Consider the following 23,155-nt stretch of genomic DNA (forward strand, 5'->3'; position numbering starts at 1 on the left):
TCATGACCAGTTCCTTAACAAGGATTCAACCCAGAGGCCTTTGAGATCCTTCAAAGGCCCTTTTTGTCCCTAAGTGCGTACTGTGACAAATCCATGAAGTAGGAGTGAAAATGAAACCTACTTAAGGTGTTTAATGTGTGGGAGGAACAGAGATTTTTGCTTGGCGATTCCAAGTTCTGGGAGGCTTTCAGCAGTGATTGCTGTGTCTTTGGAGAGCAAGACTTAGAGCTCTTCTTGCCAGAGGTCTGTGCTGTGATGGCAACTGGCCCGGGTCACTGTTTAGATCAATTAAGTCTCATCAGGATAGTGTGTGACAAACCATAGCTTCCCAGCACAAGTTACCCAACCACTTAAGTTTACCTTCCTCAGCAATATCACTCAGGACTTTGAGTTTCACTGCAAACTCTTCTAATTAGCACTCTAATATCTTCCCTTTTTTTCAAATTTTTTAGGAATTATTTTGGTCTTTTCTTACCAGTTCATCTCTATCCTCATCTTCATTCATCCCTTTGTAAAGCCCTGTGCAGTTTGCTAAGCCTCTGGCAGCAACATGTATTGCCAATGACTTCATCTGCAGCAGTAACAAAACCATAAGGGAATGGCTAATTGTCCTGTTCTGAGGTGTGTTGCCATTGTCTGTAGCATAAACGGAGGAGAGATGGCTGTACTCAGCACGTCCAGAATATTTATTCTCTCCAAATACAACTTTGCATACCTTTTACAAAATAGGAATCTGCTCCATGTTCTCCTTGTCTGCCCTCCTTTCCACATGCTTTACTCAGCCTGCTCTCACCCTAGAATGCTTATGTTCTGAATTTCCCTGCCTTGAAATGAAGTTACCTTTGGGAACAAGGACCTGGCTTTTCCCTTTGCTCCGAGCTATCCAGCTGCTGAGGGCTGACCCAAACCAACAAAGTTCACTGAAATTAGGAATTCCTTAATTCCTGCAAGTATTCCAGGGTATGGAAGCCCCCCCTCTCTTTCAGTGCTATTGCTCACAGCTCCTGTCTCCATGAGATGTAGATCTTTCAGGCAGGATCAAGGCCTAAGTGCTTTCTCCCTCACTTTGAAAGCGTAGTCTAAATAAACAAGCTAGTCAAAGGATGAGGCAAGTCAGAGAAACTTAATAGTGGAATGAGTTGCCCAAGATCCTAGACTCTCTGTTGCAAAGCTGGGAATGAAACTCAGGTTTTTTGGGTCCCCTGCTTCAGCACTGTAGCCTTACACCTACTTAGCCAGCCAGACCGTGCCCTCTTCTCAAAGAGAAGCTTGGAGGGGAGGGCAGGGAGAAGTGAGGGAAAAACAATGAAAATGGGAAAAAAGAAAATGAGGGGGGGGAAGTTACGAAAGAACAAGATGTAGAAACTCCATTTCTAGCCACTGCAGAGTAATGCATAGTGCAGGTCTTGACCCTGTTTTGTATTCACCATCATTGTATATGGGAGTACGGAGAATTGTCTCATCCTAGACCGAAGTTCTCCCTTTTTCTGATTTGTGGCTAGTGCATGCGCCATCACAACTTCCACTTATGGTGGACTTACCAGACAAAAGATTAAATTCAGCTTGCTTAATTTTCAGATGCCTGTAGTGGCTTATCTGGTACAGCAGTCTGGAATTCTGTAGTCACATGTGGGTGGGTGGGGAAATGCACCTCTAAAGAACAATTTATCTCTTCCTAAAGTAGACATAAACATAAACTCGGCTCCAGATGTGCCTGGCAGACATAAACATGAGCTGTGCTCCAGATGTGCCTGTTCCTCCCAGTAGCCAGTAAAAGGATTCTAGAAGAGTTGAATTTGGGCATCAAATATTAGGAGCTTAATGCTGATTTTGCAGTAGTATTTGGTTTCTTTCTTCTTTTTTTTTTAATTTATTTAAATAAGGATAAGAAATCACTCCTGTATGATTATAAGCAGTGGTCATCATAAAACACTTTCCTACATCTGTCAGGGAGGATTCCCATTCAGGCAATGTCCTTCTATTGATAATCCAGTAACTCTGTTCTTTTCCCCCCCCCTCCCTGTTTCCCCCTTCATAACAGAGATCTATCCGATCTTTTGCTAATGATGACCGCCATGTTATGGTGAAACATTCAACCATTTATCCATCTCCAGAGGAACTTGAAGCTGTCCAGAACATGGTATCAACAGTAGAATGTGCCCTTAAACATGTCTCTGACTGGATGGATGAAAAGAACAAGTCTACAAAATGTGAGGGTGATGTGGAAGCAAAGGAGGAAGCTGCAGAAAGCAATGCCAAGTGAGTGAGCTGAGCTTCATAATGTGTTACTGTGCTGCTCTGAATGGGTTCCTTTCCTTCTAAATAAGAGTTGCAGTGTTACTGGATTCCGTTACATATGAACGTTCATAGGAGGAAGTGGATATATTTGGACTTTTTGAGGTGGGAGCACGTAGGGTGAGTGCAGGGAATAGTAATAAGCCCAATGTGGGCAGCAGTTGCTCTTTATTTATTTATTTTACTGTGATGGTGTGAAGTTGCATTTACCAAACTTCGTGTGATACAGTAGTTCTCTACTGAGTGTTTTGGGACTTCATCTGGGTACATCTGGTAGCAGAACCAGCGCAGAGATGTAGTCAAAGGACTCTTTCCCTTTCCTTTCTAATGACGCATGGAATATTAAGAAAGTCTGCTGCTACATGGGCTTTGCCCAGTAAGTTCTGATATTAAAACTGATAAAGTGTATAAGAATATGGTTATTATTTCACATATATTTGTTATATTTTCTGACACCTTTTATGGCAGTGAGAGGTTTATTGTGAGACCTTTTGTAATTTTTGGGTCCTGGTAAATGATATATCTGTGAAGTTGTTTACACTTTGGAATGGTGGGAAGTATAGCCTACTCTAGCAGTAACAGATCAAAATACACTCTGTATATTGTATACTTCCGGAGTAAGATACAATTCAGTGCAGGTAATGCAGGAGGATCTAGCTCTGAATCAAGAAGACTATCAGTTTTTAAACTGAAAATATAGTCTACTGATATAGTATGAAAGAGACAGCAATTACCATTGTATTTATCAGTTAGTCCTAAATGCATAATGACATATATCTGGAAATTCAAAAGTGAAATATTGCTTCCTATTTTATGATAATAATGTGGGTTTTAGTTGTTTCTAAATATCTCGTAAATTTTGAGAGTAACAGTCAGGAAATAAGGTGTGAAGCCCTGCTGTACCCCGCTATCTGGATGTACTTCAGTTTAGAAACAAGAACTGTGCTATATTAACTGAGGAAGTTTGTGTGGCTGGGAAGAGCAGAAAGCATTCATGGCTTGAGCTGGTTTCCCAAGATTCTACAGAAAATTCGTCAAGTCTTAGTAGTGTTTTTCCATAAGTTTCATTTTTAACACTGAAGGTTGCCTTTGACGCTCTGTAGGAGAGGTTGTGGGCTTGGGAGCTATTGAAAGAAACTGCTTGCTCTGCCTGGAGTTTAAATGCAGCACCACCTACTCCCAATAGACTGATCCACATAGGAAATGTTGAACCGTGTGAAGACCATTGTACGATAGTGTTGGAAAAGTAAATACACAAATGGTCCCTCACTTTGATGCCTGTGGCTTTCTGCGTTCCCTAATAAATGTTTGACAGACACACAAAAATGCCAGTGATCAGACTTGTAAGGCCAAGCTGTGATATATCACATTTTTTGGTGTGAAATGTATTCAAATAGAAATAGCAAAATGCTTAAAATAATGAATATTTTTACATAAATTAATATATACCTTTGTTTAAGACAGCATGATTGTATTGGCACCAGAGAATAATTGTAGTGGATTGACAGGCTGTTTCTCCACATATGGACAATTAAGTTTTGTCACCTTCTTGAGGAAGGTATTTAAGGGTAGTGTTTTGCTGAAGAACCAGCCTTTCTTGACAGGCAGGGTGCTGTGTGTTGTGTTGATGACTTCCTTGCATTACTGGTGGTGTTCTTAGGTGTCTTCTGATGTGGGTGAGATAGGCCCAGAATGGATTCTTCAGGAAAAAAATAATATTTAAAAATCCAAGCCTGCAGTAAATGCTTTTGACGCAACTGGCTAGCCTTGCTTTTACACGTGTGCCTGCAGGATTTTTCATGCTTGTGTTCTGTTACAAACTTAGAGTACAGTTTTTGTAAACATCAGTGTATTATTTATACATATAAAATAGTTTGTGTATTTGTGCCTTTGTTTGGGACAAATTATTTTATTAATCATTTTAGAAGGTAAAAGGGGCTTATGCTGTAGAAAAATATGTAGCTGAAAACATCTTTATGCTAGTTACAAACCATATCTAAAGGAGTTCTGCATTTTCTCACACATTTGCATCCAGATGCTGTTGGAAGTAGCACAGTTCCAGGGCGGAAGTTAAGATGTTCTTTACTTTTGTAACAGTTTTTTTGCTTCTGGCTGTTCCAAGGATGGTAGCTGGTCTGGGATTGATGCTTCATTTTCTGTGTCATTCTTTCTTTTCTTCTGTCTATTGTTTAAGCACCTATTCCTGCCTTTCCATTTAAAATGCTCTAGGTTAATTATTCTAGATTAATTATTCTGCTCTTTTGGTAGATCTGTAGATAGTGAATTTGGGCTGTTTTGAGCTTTGTGAAGGTTTGTGACTTGAACTAGGCAACTTCTGCTTTTGCTTGAATTGCAAATCAGTGCTTCAATTAATTTTTTCATAGGAGTTACTTGCATAAAAGGAGTCTGTCTTTTATTTTCTGATCAGTTATTCGCCACTTTATCACAATCATCAGTTCCATCAGTTTATCTCCTCACTGTGATAAGATAATGTAAGTATTTTGAATGTGTGAAAATACCATTTTAATTACTCCAAATTGTTTCATTTCCAGGGACCAAGGTGGACGGACATTGTGTGGTGTTATGAGAATTGGCTTGGTTGCGAAGGGCTTGCTGATAAAGGATGATATGGATCTGGAGCTGGTTCTCATGTGCAAAGAAAAACCCACAAAGACCTTGTTATGTATAGTTAAAGACAATCTCCCAGCTCAAATTCAGGTGAGTTAACTTAGGGTAGTCCTCTAACACTGGTGGATAGCACTGCAAGGTGTGTTTGGGTAAAGGCTGGAATTTTTCCCAGGAAAAAAGACAAGTGATACAGATTAAAGAAGTGTACTCTGAATCTAGGACGACATCTAGGGGGTGTGACATGTTTAACGTGGTGATGACATGAAGTAGCTATTCACAAAATTTAACATCTTATTCCTGTTGTTGCCTAATCCTTATTTGCAATGTCAGTTTTCCTATGATGGCAGCTAACCTTTCTGTTTGGGAACTAACCCAGCTGATTTTTGCTCTCTGGTCCAACCACTAACATGAGCTAAAATGCAGTCCCAGAAATCCTCCCTGCGCGAGCATGAGAGTTGGTCTGTGGTGGTGTCCCCCGTCCCCTGCCTGAACCTGAAGTTCTACACTGCAGCTGCTTTGCTTCGCTTGGGCCATTCCAAGATAAATGCCTCTCTACTGCTGAAGTGGGAACAAGTCGCTTTAGGTGGTCACTCATTTTAGCTCACGGTAATCAGGAGCACATAATTCTTTTTATTTATGGCTATTTAATTCTGATGTTCTTTAAGGTTTTTTTCTGATGATCTTTAAGGTCCCTTCCAGCCCTAACAATTCTATGATTCTATGTTGGCATCCAGTAGGCAGCACTTACAGCTAATATTGGTCTCTAAAGCGGCTAGGGATAATACCTTTTTGACAGAGTTCTAAGTCTGAAACATCAGTCCAGCCCCTAGACTGATGTGCACTGTTGCCCAGAAGCTGTGCCCTGAAGTATTCCGCTGCAAGTGCCCCTCTCCAAACTATGTCCAAACTTGATCTGCTTTTCTCCTGATCCGCTTTTCTTGTGTTTATTTCCACATACACAGTATGTGTTTTAGCATTCTTGACAGTTTTTTTTCCCCTCGTTGTTCATTTTCTCATGTAAAGGGCTTGTTTTAATGAGATAATGTGCCTGCAGATGTGGCTTATCCATAGCTGAAAACGCTAAGGATGTGTTGAGTAGTAAAGAGTAAATTTTACTACTTCGAAAATGATAGGGATGTATTGAGTAGTAAAGAGTAAATTTTACTTGTTTGTAGTGAGGCGTGAGATGAGAAGGGTTGAAAGTGATAAGAAAAGTTAGCATACACTTCTAAAAAAGAGAACGGCAGAACAGACGTAATTAAAAGTATGAAGACTGCAATAAATTCAAGGAACAAGTAGGTAAGATGCTATGGGGAAGCATTGTGAGGGAAGGGATTACAGAAAACATAAGGTAAGAGGAACCTGACTCATGAATGAAGCTACAACTATCATGAGCATAGAAGACAGCATGAGGTTCTGCAGACACATCAGACGCAGGAGGGAGAAGGAAGGGGTAGGCCCATTAGTGGACAAAAAGAGCAGATGAGGCACAGAGATGTTAACAGCTTCTGCTTTGCTTCTTTGAAGGCTAGTAGGGAGCAGATGCTTAAGTGTTTTCATCCCAACAATAAAGGAGCTGGAGCAGCGCAGATGGCAACAGGGAAGGAATTTACAATATATGTTAGATACGTTCTAACTGTATGGTCTTGCTGAAGCAAACTCCCAAATACAAGGAATAGCTTTAGGACTCAGAAGCATCTGTGGTTATCTTTGCACTTTTGGAGCCTGAGAGAGGTCCCAAAAGACTGCTGAAAGACCTGCAGGTACAGGTCACTTGAGATAACTCTGATACGATGCCCATTAATGGAACAGGGCAGTTGTAGTATTATCTACAAAAGAAATCTAAGCAAGAAATAAAAAGTTTATTGAAAGCCATTTAAAAACCACTCAATTTATTGGTGTGCTGTCAAGAGAGGAAAGTCAGGTTTTCCAGGCATTGTCAGGGATCTCTCTTGGGGCTGGTATTAATGAACGAAGTGGGTGACAGTGTTGTCTTGCATGCAGTTTCAAGTGCTGTGTGGAAAGGGAGTGAGAGAGATGGACAGACAAGATGGAGAAGATCACATGAGTGAGGATCAGCACCTAGAAAACCACATAATTAAAACTATCTGGTTTGGAAAAAGTCAAGACTGAATGTAGGTGTAAGTTTTAAGACACTAATGGTTACTTATAAAGGAGCAGTGATTTGGTATCTCACATGGCTTCCAAAGGTAGGATGAGCAGTAATTGGAACTGTAGCAAGGGGGATTTTGTTGCACAATAGGTCATCTAAATGATATGTGCGGCTAAGAATCAGAATAGGCTATTTGGAGAGGTGGTGAAGTGTGTTGCTAGGGCATCTGAAGAGTATGGTTGGTAAGAGATGGACGAGGTATGTTTGGTCATACTTCATGGCAGGTACATGGCCTAGGCAAGCCGGTGCGGCTCCTGCGCTGGAACCCATCATCCATTTGCACCAAGAGCTTTGGCTGTGCTGGTCACGCTGCATGGGAGAACTTTCACATTTAGAGGCAGCATTACCGGAGAAGCGTGTGCTTACTAGGAACAAAAGTTGCCGGTGGTATTTTGCACACTAGCAGCTATGAAAGTCAGCTTCTGCCTTTATTTAAAAAAAAGAAGTTTTTTTAAAAAGTGGTAACACAGTGGAACTACTTAGTATTCTCATTAAACTTGCTGCAGACCTTCTTTTCTTAAGCATGTTACTGGAGTTCTGTTTGGTTCTGAGGGAGGCAAGGCCTTATTTGTTACTGCAATGTCTTGTAGGCTTTTCACTAGTTAAGAGGCATATGCACATACAGAGATTCTGCAGTTTTTCAGTTAATTGAGAGATTTTTGAAATCTTTCTTGGTGACTTTCAGAAACTTACAGAAGAGAAGTATCTCGTGGAGGAGCATGTAAATGAGGCAGCTATTATTATTCATAACACAAAGGAGCCCAAGCTAACTTTGAAGGTGATACTTACATCCCCTCTCATTCGAGATGAAGCAGAGAAGAAGGAAGGAGGTACACAGAGCGTTTTACCTTGTTTTTAAGACTGTTCTATCTAAATGCCCTGACTGTGCAGCACAGGGTTAATTGGGAAGTAGGTTTCTAATTGCGCGTCACATACTAAATAGATCGGCTATTGCCACAATAAGTTATGTTGTGCCTTAAAAAGACAACAGTCACTTAATTTTTATGTAAATAGGCATAGTTTTCATTTGCAAGCAATATTGCTACAGTATTAACTTTGACATACAATTAGATCTTAGTTCTTTCTTTCAGACTTGCTAGTTAATTCTTGAGCACCCCAGTGCTGCACAGTCTTGTTTTCAAATTAAGTCAGTCAAGTGGGATTGGTTCGTAGTATCTTGAAAAACTCAAAATTGTTTCACCTTCTACATTTAAAAAAAACCCCAACCCTCTCCTGCAAAGCTCCAAGTATGTTGTCCTGGCCCTCAATTTTTATTAATTGATGATACATATGTGTATTTTTCTAGCTCTAAGAATTTCCTAACTGGGATACAACTGAAGTCACAGTGCTGTAATACAGCACTTTTGCTTCTGAATTGAACCTCACCTCTTTAGAGCAAAACAGATACAGAACTGTAACTTAGTTTCTTTCTGTTCCCTCTCCCTAACAGTGTGACACCCGGGTAGTTGTACGCCCCTTGTTAGAGGAATGTTGACTGTAGTATCAATGAAGTTGGAAACAAACCAAGAGCAATAGAGAAGAGCAAATGTAGCCATACTTTGTTTTATTTTAAAAATCTTGTCAGTAATTTCTGCTTCCGCTTCCCAAACCTATCCCTAGAAGCTTTGCCACTGGATGATGTCAGACCTTTGACCAACTGGCCACTCTCTGTCATGACACCTGAGGCAGCCGGGCCCGTGTGGGCTAGGGAACTCCCTCTCGCTCTCCTCCCATTTCTGGACCTGCCACCAGTCCTTTGCTTCCTCCCTTCTCCCACCTGAAATACCGACACAATGAGAAATGTTGGTCAGTTTCTCTCCGGTTTTGTTCGAGGCAGTGGCAGGAAGGATCTCTTTTCCAATCAAATCTAACTTTGGCAGCAGTTGGATGCAGAAAAATCTTACAAAACAGATGAATGGCAAAGATTCCCTAATTGCAATGTCTGTATATTCTCAAATTAGCAACCATGCTCTCTTGCAATACCATTAAAAATAAATTGCATATTACTTCAGATGTTTTTCGGCTTCCCAAAAGATGCTGAGATCAGCCCCTGTAGTTGTTGCAGCTGATCCATGGTCATGAGAATGAGCACAAAGTGCAGAACAAATATTAATGGCAGAGGATTTGTAAGATTCTCACAAGGGGATACAGTTTTGCACAAAGGCTTCTGTTCCTAGTATTTTCTTGCAAAAAGTGATGCCATTGTGGCAGTAAACTCAGGGACTTCTAAATTAATCTCAAACTGAATGAGGATTTGGATTTTTATGCTTTCTTATGCTTCAAATGTAGGTGTTCTGTTTTGTTTTCAGTATCTTAAAATATTTTTCAAAATTCTGTACTAATTTCTTAAAAAATTGAAATGTTTTTACTACCTCTCTTAAGAGTGGTATTACACTATCATTTCAGTACAGCCGATAAGGACAGTTAATAGGGTAGTGGATCTTGTTTTAAAGCCCAGCTTCTTTGACATTGATTCATCACAAGTGAACAGAGACATTTATCATATTCCTTTTCAAAGGTATGTGAAACATTATGCAGATGTCACTAAGTAAATTTAAAGGGAAGGAATACTTTTTTCCATAATATTTCCAACCATATTTAGGTCACTGTCACATGGATTCAGACCAGAAAAGTTTCATATCTAATATGAAGAGAAAATACTCAGAGAAACTGTTGGTGAAAACACCTTGCTCTCCAAAGAAAGTACTGCCATATTTTTTTCAATACCCCCCAATAATGCCACCTAAATGTAAATATACTTTCTGTGCAGTTTTAAAAACTGTTTTGAGTTTATTCCATCCACTCTTTTGAATGAGGGAGCTCAAAATGCTTGTCAACTTGCCTTTCATCTGGCTGTAAGATGGGCCCTGGGCCGCTCGGGGCAGGGCGGGGCGAAACTGACCAAGGTTTCAGTTGGGTGGGAGCGGCACTAACCTGTCTCTAACCCTGTGAGGTGAGGCGACACGGCCGCCCCAGCGCTCCCCTTTGTCCCGTAGGAATGCTGTGTGTGCCTTCATGCCCTGATGTCAGAATGTATCGAAAAACATTCCTGGATTTCTCTTCAGTCCCCGCCTCTTTGGAAGAGTGTTCACGTTTAAGATGTGGTGTTTGTCCTATTTGTTTTTGCTGCTTGTTAGCAAAAATAAATAGTGGACCAGTGTGTGTGTGTGCATTTCAGTGTTTCTCACAAATGGCTATCCATAAAGCTCTGCTTTCTCATGTTGACTTGAGAAGTCAAGCACCTAAAATTCCCACATTTTGCATCAGTTTAAAATTTAAACTTCTTAAGAAACTGAATTTTTGTAGTCATTGCATAAAGTATAAATTGGGCTTTCTAGACCAGAACCTTGTAGCTTGCAAATTGGTTGTTGCTACTGAGCAGATAGTAACAACGAAATTATGTAATAATAAACAAGTTAATTTACCAAAGTGGGGCTGAAATCAACCTTGTTCCTTGAGAATGGTCTGCCTCTGCTGCTGCCTTCGCTGTGCAGACGTGGCCAGTGATGCTCCAAAGGTGCCAAGTGCCTTTGAAGGGGCAACGAACCACAGATTTACCTTGCCTCTATGGAGAAGACAATGCTCCTCGTATGGCTGGCTGCAAATGAATGAAGTTGGCAGCTCCTGTGTGAAGAGAACACATACAGCAAGTGGGGAGAGAATTACTGAAGGATTGGTTCCGTGTTGCATAGTGTGAGCTAATGTCAGGGCTTTGTTATTAACTGTTTATTAAACTCCCTGTATCATTGCCCTTCTTAAAACCACAAGAAAAGAAGTAAAGCTTTGCAATCACATTTGAAAATTTTGATTTGGTCTCACTTTCCTGACTGGCAGAGCATGAAGAAACATGCCATTCTCCCGAGGGTGTCGAAAGGGAGTCTGCTAAAGCTGCTCACCCTCTTCACTGCCCGTTCTCTTCATCTTTCTGTTTAATAGAATCTTGCACCCAAAAGTTGGCTGACTGCAACATCTGTGCCTGATGCTCAGCACACTACTATGGAATTTGTAATTGGCAAAATTCTCTGACATATTTGTAATTTAGACTTTTGGAATTAGCCTTAATCCAGTAGGAAAAACTTGTTGGAAACAATTTTTCATTCACGTGAATGACAGATGATAAGTATTCTGTTTGTGTTTTGTAGTTTAAAGGAAAAATAAATATACTTTGTCAGTGGCTGCAACAGACTTTAGCAAAGCCTTGTATAATACTAATTAAAAATACCTAGGCGTTTAAAGATCCAGTTCATTGCAAGAAATTAAATGATTTTGCAATCAGTCACCTTTGCCATTTCTAACGTTTTAAAATAAGATTCTGATCATTCATTGACAGTAGTTGTTTTATACAATACATGAGCTTTAAGCAGATGTTTATATTGTCCACAATAAACTTTCCTACAGAGCTACATAGATGTACATTTAGTAATTGTATGCCACAAAATGTCACTCCTGAAAATAATGAAACTGCAAAGGAAATTTAGAAGCAAATCCTGTGTTCCAAAGTGACCTTTTGTGCTCATAGAAGTCCCGTGCCTTGAGACTCTGCAGCTTTTATTTGGAAAACAGGCAAGAGGAGTGACTAATCCAGTCTTGTGATACTATTGATAAGGGCAATAAGAAACAATGCAAATATCTGCTGCGAAGTTCATTGGGGTTAGAAAATAAGCGTATAGCACTTAAGTCTTCTGCTGACAGCAGAGCCAGCAGGTGTGAACTCCAACCTGTGAACTGTCAGACAAGACAACTGGTTCTGTTCAGTTTTACACTGGGTTTTTTCTTTTGGCTTTGGGCTCTTTTATCCATCATAACACAATGTGCTTTTACCAGAGTAACCTTCCCATTGAATGGAATAGGAGGTGAAGCAACTTTAACATTAAAGATTCAACTACACGTTCAACCAATACTGTCCAAAGTAACCTACAAAAAAGTACTTTGAGATGTTGCTAATAAATTGTACTACAAATTGATGGTACTTTTTTCAAACTTGTCCTCATATTTTACAAGTCTTGCTGTATTTTGCTTATCTAGCATGGTCTTCAATTTTTAATGGGTATTGTATTGCATTCAGACCTGCACAAGTCTCAAGACCTGGAGAATTGACCATTATGAATAATGAAAAGACTGTATTTCCAAATTATTTATTTTGAAATAAAGAGTAATTGTGTATTCATAGGAAAATAACATATTCAAGGTTTTAATTGACGTTGCATTCACACACACACACACACACACACACACACACACACAAAACTAGGGAAGAAAGGTCTGATGCCTAATGTCCCTCAATATAGAATCAGATAGGACTGCTAAAAGCAGTTTGTTCGCATGGTGGATAAAAAAAGAGAAAAGGGGAGGAAACAAAAAAGAAAAAAGTGTAAACCTGCACAGAAGATATTGGTGTCTTGTCTCTCAAATCCTTCTTTGAATTTCCTCTGTTGATTTCAGTTGCTGTTGGGAAGAGATTTTTACAGGAGGGGACTACTTCTCTAATACGTTAATGATCTGGAAGTTACCAAAGTACTCACTTCTTTCATATGTTCTGTTTATATGAAAGACTAATCAAACTGTAAAAATTCTTACTAGTGTTTCTTGTATATTTGTTTCATTGAATTATATTGGCTTGTACTGTTCATGCAATAATATTTCAAATATTCAACGGCTTTCTTTACAATTTTTTTTATATCCCTCCAAGAATCAAAAGAAACTTGTGTCTGAAATTCTGTGCCACTTTTGTGGAATAAAAGTCAAAAGAAGGGAAAGGAGAGGGGGGAAAAAAAACCCCAATACAACCCAAACAACAACAAAAAAGGAAAAGTGCTATATAGCTATTTTCTGCCCTGAAATGTGTTCTACGTTTTTAATAAGATCCCAGATTGTCTGTAGCAGTGGCCATCTTTATTATTACTATTATTTTACAAGGAGTGAATGCCTTTGCTTCTGTTGCACACGTGCACATTTACTACCTTTAATGGCTTGTTTAAATTAAATAACATGGTGCACTTAAATTCTGGGAGTCTTATTATCTCATTGAGATGCTGCCACTCTTTTTGTATTGTGACAGAAACCCCTTGGTCAAATTGTATCTGTCTCTTTTTATCCCATTTTTACCAGTAGATAATGTTGCGATGAAAGATCCTCCGGACTTATTGGACAGGCAGAAATGCCTGGAGGCCTTGGCGTCTCTGCGGCACGCCAAATGGTTTCAGGTTGGCTATTTGTTCTTACCTTGTTGTTATTGTAGCCTTATGAGGTTTAATTTGAGACAGTTTTAATTTTAATGCCTCTTTAATTTCTGACTAGCCCCTAATAGAGCAAAGGTCTAGCGTTCCGAAGTCAGTGCTGTACTGTACCAGGGCAAACATGACAGGTAGACAGCCAACTGGTCTAGAGTTGTCATGAGGCTACAAAAGCAATCTTGACATTTTGCTTCCTCTTTTATATGTCTCTCTAAATTGAAGTATTTTACTTTTATATACCTGTTTTTATTTTGCATGAAGCTGATTACGTATTAAGTAATAATAATTAAAAAAATCTGTCCCAGGACTCTGTACATTTAAAAAGAAAAGCAAAATTGAAGGCCAGGTTTTGCAGGTGTACTGGAATCATTTTGTTTGTTTTAGGCCAGGGCAAATGGACTAAAATCATGTGTAATTGTCCTTCGTATTCTGCGGGATTTGTGCAACAGAGTCCCCACATGGGCACCACTGAAAGGATGGGTAAGTACAGAAAGAGTTGAAGGGCACAGGGTCAGTTCTCAGATCTCCTGAGAATTGTAGCAGCATCTGGAGTGGAGAAAACAGTGCATTGTGTGGAACTCCTCCTTAACCCCCTGCCTTTTACTCCCCACTAACTCTTACCTGTGTAGAAAAGTGCTTGTAGGAAGGAAAGAAAACACGAGTATTTGTTCCGTCTGTAAGATGTACGGATACCGTGGGAAGAGGCATAATGTTGTGGGCTTTGCACATCCTCATGGGCTTGCAATAGAATCCCACTTGTTTCCTCCAAGTTTAGCTTTTCAAAAAGACCTTGCTACCATGACAGTGCTGCTCCTACCAGAGGATTCCATTTCACATTAGCAGGTTTGGAGAGGGCCAAATGCTTGGCATATCCAGAGAGGAATGCTTTGTAGGTCAGGGGAGGCAGCATATTCTCTCATGTAGAACTGATAACCCTTTGAGAGGAGGGAAATACTCATGTGACTTGGCTTTGCAAGGCTCCTCCTTTTAGACTTCAGGGGTGGTTAGTGGAGAGCAGTTGCTTTCCTCAAAAGGTGACTCAGCGTAGGGGACAAATGTGTGTGCCGTGAGCTGTCCTCCAGGATGGCTGTCCGTCAGTTAGACCTGTCGTGCATTAAAAATGAAGTAAGCGGATGTGAATGTTCTTCCCCTCTACCCCTCCGTATTTAACTGCAGTTACAGTTACCCTTGTGTCCATACTAATCGTAATTTAATGTCTTCTAGCCACTCGAGCTTATATGTGAAAAATCTATAGGTACTTGTAATAGACCTTTGGGCGCTGGGGAAGCATTGCGACGAGTGATGGAGTGTTTGGCATCTGGAATTCTGCTTCCCGGTAAGCGGCCAGATTAACTTCAGGAACACAAAAGGTTGATGAGGCCTTAACGTTTTGCTGTGGCTGTATGAGTAGATGAAAAATGCCTGCCTTGAACTCCTAACCTGCAGTGGAGCTAAATGAATGGTTTCTTATTTAAAATTAAAAGGCAGAAAAAAAAAAAAAGGAATTGCATGGTTGTAACTGTTCGAATGAATACTTCTAATGTAGTAGACGTTAATAGGGAATGTTAGGTTTGTTTAGAAATTAACCCTTATCTCATTAAGGGGTTGTAAACAATTAATAGACTTAATGACCATCTGTTTTCTATAGATTCATTGAAATCTATAGATCTATCCAAATAACTTGGTTTTTTTAAACCTACTGCTTTTAGTTCATGCTGTTATGCATGTGCGGTGTTAACCCTGGTAAATTCTGTGGCCGTTGCTGCAAGGGAGTACAATTCTTGGAATTAGCTTGTTTTGTATGATGTTTGCATCCCTTATGGAAAAGGTGCACTTCCTGCTCTGCTGAAGACTGAGCCTGGCTTTGCAATAGCCATCAGTCCCCATTTTTGTATTGCTTCACGTTTACTCTCAATAATCTGCTTCGCCTCTTTCACTCCTAGGAGGCCCTGGTCTGCATGACCCCTGTGAGCGGGAGCCAACAGATGCTTTGTCTTATATGACGGTTCAGCAAAAAGAAGCCATTACACACAGCGCTCAGGTAGAAAACTCGTACTTCTGAGGAGCTCGATACTGTAACAGTGAAGATTGCAGCTCATTAATATAATTTATTCTCTGCCAGGATAGTTTATTTTAATGGCAGTCCTGACAGTTCTTCTGGTGTGCTATGGTGGAAAGGTTTAATGATAGTTCATGAGTGCAAGAGTTAAAAGTATATGAAATCTAATCCTGAGAAAAGGCAGTCTAATGTCTGGGTGCCACTTGCATCCCACCTCAAGTGCTTGTGGCACGGAGCCCTTGAGTAGGTGCCCTGTCCAAGTGTCCTGTGCTTTGTATTACAGAAGTTAATGAGTTGAAATTTTTAGACATTAGTATTTTCTATAGCTATCACAGAAGGTAGCTGTAGGAGCTGTCTTCTCATAGAAGTGGGTCTGCGTCTACAAACTTATTTAGAAACTTAAGACAACTGAGATAAAGCAGTGCTATGATGTAACTTACGTTTCTACTGTCACCTTATAGCATGCCCTCAGATTATCAGCCTTTGGTCAGATCTATAAAGTTTTGGAAATGGATCCCCTCCCATCAAATAAGTCATTTCAGAAATATTCCTGGTCAGTAACTGACAAAGAAGGTAGGTATTGTTTGCTCCAAAAACCACTAATTGGGCAGTACACTGGGGTTTAATTTAGAATGTGTGAAATTCATGAGTTAGGCTGTGAAGGTAAAGGCTTTTGTTTGTGTTAAATGTGGTTTTTTTTAAAAATATTTCACTGTTAGGAGAAAATATGGAAGTTCTGTTCTGTAGACGTACCAACAGAGGAGAGCAGCAGTACAGCTAGAATATAGCTGATGATTTTCTTTAAGCACAAAGTCCTTTGGGGTCTGAAGAGTAAAAGTAGCGTGCTTGATTCTTATGCTGGGGAAGGAGAGACTGTAGGCTGGTCAAAAAACATGTGATGCATGTCTTATTATAAAAAATTACTCAAGAATTCTTCCTAGAAAACAATATACATCTAATAAAAATAAATTCCTATGCATTTTTTCAAAAACAATGCTATTAGACTAAGTGTAAAAACCAGCAGAATTACAGTACTTATATCACACACGATATTGGGAACAGGCATCTTGCATGGCATGGTACAGTGAGTAGTAAGCTAACATTGGCTGACATGTAGCAGTAAGAAAGCTTTGACTGATGGTTGAGTTCTTTTCATTATAAACATGCAAGGAACAGTATGGGACTAATCAGACTCCTGCTATGGAATTTTGTTTTTTTTTTTTAATAGCATATCCATATTACAAGGAAATTTATACCCTAGGTACAGGCTCATCTGCTCTTAAGAGACCATTTGAAGACAGCGTCGGGGATGATAAAGATCCAAATAAAAAGATGAAGCGTAATCTGAGGAAAAGTAAGTGCAACACTTCTCCATACTGTTTTCAAAGCTCTATTGTACAGTGGGAGCTGGTTTAAAAGCTGCTCTGTGTCAGTGTGGAATAGCATGTGAAAAAGTCTTTGGAACAAAAAAGTGTTGTCTCTTATCACCCCACATTTGGAATGTCAAACACATCTCTTATTGTGCATCTGAATTTCCCCTGACATGTTTTACTAACTGAATGATTTGCATTTTAAAATGGGATTACCTATCAAGTTACAGTAAAATATAAGTTGCCCAAGCAGCTGAGGTATTTTATTGATGTCCCGATACTGTGGGTCTATTTTTTTTTTCCAAAATAGTGCAGTCACTTTGCTGGGTGAAGATTTGCCTTTTTACATTTTTCCTCTTCTAGAGCTAGTTGCTGGTCTCTCAAGACCTCCCACAAGAAAAGTAAAATACTTAATCTACAAAACATTGACACTGCATATCTGCACAGACTAGATGTCTCTCAGCATCGCTGGGACCCAGTCAGTTCTGGGGGCTATTTTCATTGTGCTACTTGGGTGCCAGTTCTGGATCTGGTTCCTCACTAACTATAAAACTTGTTGCTCCTTTTATAGCAGCCAGGAAGAATACAGCTAGCCACAAAAGAATCGCGTTAACAATATTAAAAAATGGGTAATTGTAGTTATTACCCAGAATTAGAATGGCTTATTGAAGACTTAACAGTGCGAGGGCTATCCTCGACCTCTGAGAGGCTGAGGGTTGTTTTGCTCCTTTATACAGACCAAAGGCACTGAAATGCAAACTGTTTCATTTTTCTGTTCATCTTGTTTTGTTCATCTCCCCTCTTTTTTTTTTTCTTTTCCCCCTCCTCCCCCACCCCCCTTTCTACTATCTCGTACTAGTACTAGATAGTAAAGCAATAGATCTCATGAATGCTCTGATGAGGCTGAACCAAATCAGGCCAGGGCTTCAGTATAAGCTGCTGTCACAGTCTGGTCCAGTCCATGCCCCAGTCTTCACAATGTCTGTAGATGTTGATGGTACGACATATGAAGCATCAGGACCTTCTAAGAAAACAGCCAAGCTCCATGTGGCAGTGAAGGTAAGGCAGCCTGAAGTAATCTGCTAACCCAGATCTTGGAACACAGAGTATGAAATACGGTTAGAACTAGTAATATGCAACCTCAGAATTAAAAAAAATAAATTTGGATGAAGCTGAGTTTCCTACATACGCTAAACACTGCTGGGCATGGTTCAAAGAGCATCCCTGGTTTTACACTAGTGGAGGGGAGGGAGAACTTCCCAGGGCTCTGCAGGTCAGGTCAAGTGACAATGGATTGAATGTGGTGTTTAAGTTCTGGACTGGAGGGGTTCAGTTCTGTTCTACTCCTTCCTCCTTTTGATTTGAAAATGGCATGTTGGTGGCTCCTTCTTTCTCCCCTTCCTTCGCTGTGTCTGTTCCTGGGTTGTGAGCTCCTGGAAATGTGGAGTCACATCCTGTCTTCAGTGTCTGAAGATTACCTGTGTGCACTGGGATAAACAGCGTACCTAAATGATTGCTCTCCAGTCCGATTTTCAGTAAGGGCCTAGTATCATTCAGGTGCTGGCCAGCCTACTGGTGCCTCTTGTGGGTGCTCTACATGACAGAGCTCAGCCCTGTAAAGCAGTGACAGACTGAAACATCCCACATGAACGTCCTTATTGCATTGCGTGAGGACAGTTCAGACTGCGAGAGCAGTTTCTGGGAAGAAATTAAAGTTTCCTCCAGACAATTCATGTGAAAGAGAACCTCTTTTAATGGAACTGCACTTATCATAGGAACAAGCCCATCTGTCATTCTGTGCTTCACTTTGTTTTGAACAGAATTTCCTTTTTAGAAGCTTCATCTGGCAACTTTCTGCTTTCCTTTGATTTCAGTTTTGAAAATCCCATTGCCCCATGTCCTTTCAAGTTCAAAGTGTCCAGAAGTATCCGAGGGAATGTGGTGTTCCTCCAGGAAAAGTAGCTCTCTGCATGCGTGTCCTTCCAGACCTTCTGCCTCATTCTTTTATTTTGCCTCTATCCCTGCAGTCATTTAAAAAAAATAAAATACAAAACTTGCCCTGAAAAGCTGTGACTTGTCTGCCCTTGAACCTCTCTGCATCAGCCAGATCTGTGCTGGTGCCTACTCAGCTCTGTCTTCTCTAGATTTTCACACCTACAAATCCTGGGCTACACTTCAAAACATGTCTGATTCCAGCCAAGAGGAAAGGGGTGGTGTGTTAGAGACTAGCTTTTTTTTTTTTCCCCTCTTTCATTCTTTCTTTTCCTAAGTAGATCTGGGCCCTGCTTTCCCAGACTTAGAAAAGGGAATAATGTGCCCATTTCAGTTTCTAGATCTGACTTTTTAGAATTTAGAAGCTCTGAAAAGGCAGCCAAATGGACCACGATTGTACAGGAGCTGAGCTTGGAGTTACCCATTCAGTTCTCAATTCGGTGTTGGAACACAGTGATTTTTGCTAACTTTGTTCTTGGGACTCAATTTTCAGGGCAGCTTCAGGTTCTTTTCAGATTCTTTTGGGCCTGCGTCTGGTAGCTCCATACAGCTAGGTCGGGTCGCTGGTTAAAGGAGAGGCTGGCCTTGCTAGCAAAGGCTATTTTTGAGGGAACTGATGAATACCTTAATCAGCAAAATTTCATTTGCTGTAGAGGTGCTAGTTGTAAGCAGTATGGAGAAAGGCCTGGAGGTTGTGCGTGGTTCACCACCAGGCAGGCTCACTGCAGACAGATTTTGTTCTCTGCTTGCTGGGCGTCCCTTCACCTCACGTCTCTGTTCAGGAACGTGCTCCCTGTACAGCTGCTTTGGAAGCATCTACCCTCTGGTGGTGGAGGTGGTATCAGCCCTGTAGCTTCAGGGATGCGTTTTGTGTACTACTTGGGTACCCACTCGCTGTTGCCTGTGTTTCCTAGGAAACTCCATAACTACCATCTTGGAGAATTACAATGGTTTGATTCTCATAAGACTGTCTGTCTTGTTTGCCTCACAGTCAATCTCTTGATCTGTCCATATACACAGAGAGAGGAGGAAAATGGTGTGTAGAACAATCTCCTTATCATACTCTTAAGCAGTGCCGTGCAGTGGATGCATTTCTGAATCTTGATTTATTGCTCAAGGAATTCTTGAGATGATGGATGATGCTTATGAGTAATTGCTGTCTTTGAGACTAAAATTCTGTTTGTGTTGATTCCACTTTTGGAAACCTGGAACTATTTTTCCCATTGCTATTGTGTTTTTCTCCATTTCAACACAGGAGAAAATTTATTTCTAAGCAATCTGCCTTTATTAAGTGTATGGTGGACATTCTTGTTGGGTTGTAGTCAGCTTTGTATTCGTTTCTGTACTGCTACCTATTTTACAGTTCAGTTCCTGTGGCTTTGTTGTAGGTTTTGCAAGCGATGGGGTATCCAACTGGTTTTGATGCAGATGTGGAGTGTATGAGTTCTGATGAAAAATCAGATACTGAAGGTAAAAATGAAACAATATCTTCAATCTCAAGCAATAATACTGGAAATTCCACAGCTGACACCTCCGCTACCCTAGAGGTGAGTATTGCATTAAAAAGTACAAGTGATGGAGAGGTACGGGCTTTAGGGTTTTGGGGTTTGTGGGTTTTTTTTCTCTTCTCCCAGAAGAGGATCGTGTTTTAGTTGTGGTGGTGGATGAGGAATGAAGAGAAGGTTTCCAGTCTCAGATCTGCCATAAACTTTGTGTCACGAGTAACTGATCTTTGTGCCTCCTTTCCTCAAGTTTAGGGTGGGGGCCATCTTGTCCTCAGAAGACCATAAACCTTTTGAGACAGGTGTTGTCTCTTGGCTTATGTACAGTCTTACGATTGGGACGGCTCCATCTGGTTTGGTGCCTTTGGGCGCTAGTAGTGCAAATTTCATAATTTCTGTTTTGTAATAGTGGGTTTGTCAAAAAGGTGTACTTACATAGACAGTGTTTTAAACTGATACACATGAAGACCAATGAAAATATAAAAATTCATTAGATGTTAAGAAATGTAAAACCTAGTAACTCTATGCATATTGAATGGACTAGAACATGCTGCATTGAAAATGCTCCAGTTTCAATGTAATGTACTTTAACTTTGGCACTTGTAGCTGAAGTCAGGTGCCACAAGGAGCATGCTGTGCTTGTTTTCTCACTGAGGCTGTGGGAAATAGAGTATTCCTCAAAGGACAAAATTCTAGTAATTTTAGCTGAATGTCCCCCAGAATCAAGCTGTGATGGGACTGTAGTACATTAATTGGATATTTTCTTAAAATATTTCTGGTATTTGTTTCTTTTCACCATTGAGAAAACAGGAGATTTTAAACTCGTGCGTAGATGTCACCCCTTTCACCCTTCTCTTCCTGATTTCCTCAACCAGTGTTTGTAATTGCCACCAGGGATTTTGGAGAAGCATCCTGTGTAAAGACTGAGGAACAGCTTTAATTTGTATATTTGTTTGTCTGCCTGATAGCTCTGCGGCAAGCTTCCTGGGGGTTGTACTGATAAACCATCGTAGATCCCTGCTTTCTTTTTTGTTATAATGCTTTTTTCCAGGACTGCAGGGGGGGTTGATGTAAATATAAGTAATTGTTCTGTTCTTCGAATTTTTGCCAAGGTGTTAAAACATGAAATTCTTCAGTTGGAAGCCACTTAATTTCCAGACAGTCTGTAATCACGGACAACTCAATTCACATATATATTTAGTGCACTGAGACATTTACAGGGAAAGAAAATGGGTGTATTTTATACTAAACAAACTGACCTGTTAATTTTCCTTTAGAATTTATTGTATTTTATCACAAAAGTGGGCAATATTTTAAGATGACCAAGGTATTTCCCAAGCTACAAGACTTTGTGCTTTCATGTTTACATTTTTGAGCCACTTTACTTTCAAAGGGCAGGTCCTGCTACTAGGACTCCTGATCTTTATCCAAAATAAGAAGCTGCTTTGGAATGCATTGGTTTGATCCCTTAATCATAGTTTTCTTCATTTGTGAGTGATTTGTATCTGTAGCTGAGCGCACTCTAACACAGGTTGGTGTGCTGGGAGCTCAGCTGTACCTTCCTTGCTTCCCAGACAGTTACAGGTGTTTCTGCTGAAACATGCGACCTGGGATATGAGACTTCTTCAGCCACAGCTCAGTAGTGCCAGGATGTAATTGCGCAGCAGAGAGGTGTGCGAGGTTGTGAAGGCTGATCTCTCCTTTCAGTGGTAAAGCCTTCCATTTCAAAGAACTTGAGACTGTGGCCTCAGCTTCAGCTTTGGATACTCTCAGGGTTGAAATTCCAAGTGTGATGTTCAGTGTTGTGTAGGCACCAGACCAAGCCACCAGAACAGTAGCTCTCACCAACAGAAATAAAGGTGTGACTTCTTTGCCAGTATTGTTTGTCCCCCTGATGTTCTTTAGAGAAGAGACTTTCTATCTGCTGTTCTAGTGCAGCATGTTACGCTGAAGCCAAAGCAGTGTTGCCTCTGACACAGGTCTGTTCCTGCTGAGGCCTATGTGGTGGGAAGAACAAGCTACTGCTGGCCTTCTCCGAGTGGCTGGCCACGCGGCACTGTAAGCCACAGTGCTGTTAGATGTCTGTCTGCCTTTGGAACAGACAAAGGCTCTAAAGCAACACCATAAATGTCTCTCTAGGTAAGAACTCAGGGTCCTATACTCACAGCAAGTGGCAAAAACCCAGTGATGGAGCTCAATGAAAAAAGAAGAGGTCTGAAGTATGAGCTCATCTCTGAGACGGGTGGAAGCCATGACAAGCGCTTTGTGATGGAGGTGAGTGAGGCAGAGTTACAGAATTGGTAGGTGGTTTTATTAACAGCGCTTCAGCCTCTGGGGTTGCTTGCTGCTACAGTTCAGATTTTTTGCTTTTTGCAATGCACATCTGCGGTGGTCATGTTTTCAGATTTTTCTATCTCTTATTACTGCTGTGATGATTAGACTGGGGAAAGGAATGTCTTTTATGCTTTAGGAAAATACAATGAGAGTTAAAGCAGGATTCTGACAGCTCCAAACTACATCATGTCTTGAAATGAGGAGGAGGGGGAAGTAGAAGATCCACAGCATGACAAAAATATCTGATTTGCAACTTTTGCAAACATACTTGGTAACCCCACATCAGCGACCTGATTTCGGTCTCCTATTGCCAGCTTATCGGGGGTATTTGGAATGACTGTAGCAGAGAGTAAACTCATTTCTCTTCTTCATCTATTTGTGCTGCCTCTGCAGTAGTGCTGGGGTCTGAAGTGCTGTGAGGCAGCATCCCAGTTTAACAGCGTATGTATAGTGTAGGCAAAGATGTTGGTATATAAAGCATTGATAAAGATGAGGGGAGCCTCAAATGATTCCTAAACCCCCTGTTTCCCAGCGGTATCATTCACGTGTTGAGGAGCTCAAGCATATTG

The 23,155-nt window shown here is 40.6% G+C and overlaps 1 protein-coding gene across 25 annotated transcripts in view; it reads left to right on the forward strand.

Annotated features, from left to right (window-relative positions):
* Positions 1–23,155, forward strand: part of STRBP (spermatid perinuclear RNA binding protein) — a 79,810-nt gene that overhangs the window by 26,414 nt on the left and 30,241 nt on the right. For 15 of the 25 annotated variants that reach the window (XR_010073432.1, XR_010073434.1, XR_010073427.1 and 12 more), the window contains exons 4-15: positions 2,042–2,259; positions 4,848–5,013; positions 7,782–7,926; positions 13,205–13,299; positions 13,714–13,809; positions 14,554–14,665; positions 15,273–15,370; positions 15,850–15,961; positions 16,617–16,742; positions 17,618–17,817; positions 20,139–20,297; positions 22,392–22,526. Coding sequence is in view for 17 of the 25 variants with exons in the window: in XM_063353345.1 (XP_063209415.1) it covers positions 2,042–2,259; positions 4,848–5,013; positions 7,782–7,926; positions 13,205–13,299; positions 13,714–13,809; positions 14,554–14,665; positions 15,273–15,370; positions 15,850–15,961; positions 16,617–16,742; positions 17,618–17,817; positions 20,139–20,297; positions 22,392–22,526 (1,662 nt within the window). In the remaining 8 variants the exon portion in view is untranslated. The remainder of the gene's footprint in view (positions 1–2,041; positions 2,260–4,847; positions 5,014–7,781; positions 7,927–13,204; positions 13,300–13,713; positions 13,810–14,553; positions 14,666–15,272; positions 15,371–15,849; positions 15,962–16,616; positions 16,743–17,617; positions 17,818–20,138; positions 20,298–22,391; positions 22,527–23,155) is intronic. The other 10 variants (XM_063353342.1, XM_063353341.1, XM_063353359.1 and 7 more) reach the window with 5 other exon arrangements.

The sequence above is a fragment of the Chroicocephalus ridibundus genome, chromosome 15 (assembly GCF_963924245.1).
Source record: "Chroicocephalus ridibundus chromosome 15, bChrRid1.1, whole genome shotgun sequence".
NCBI lineage: Eukaryota > Metazoa > Chordata > Aves > Charadriiformes > Laridae > Chroicocephalus > Chroicocephalus ridibundus.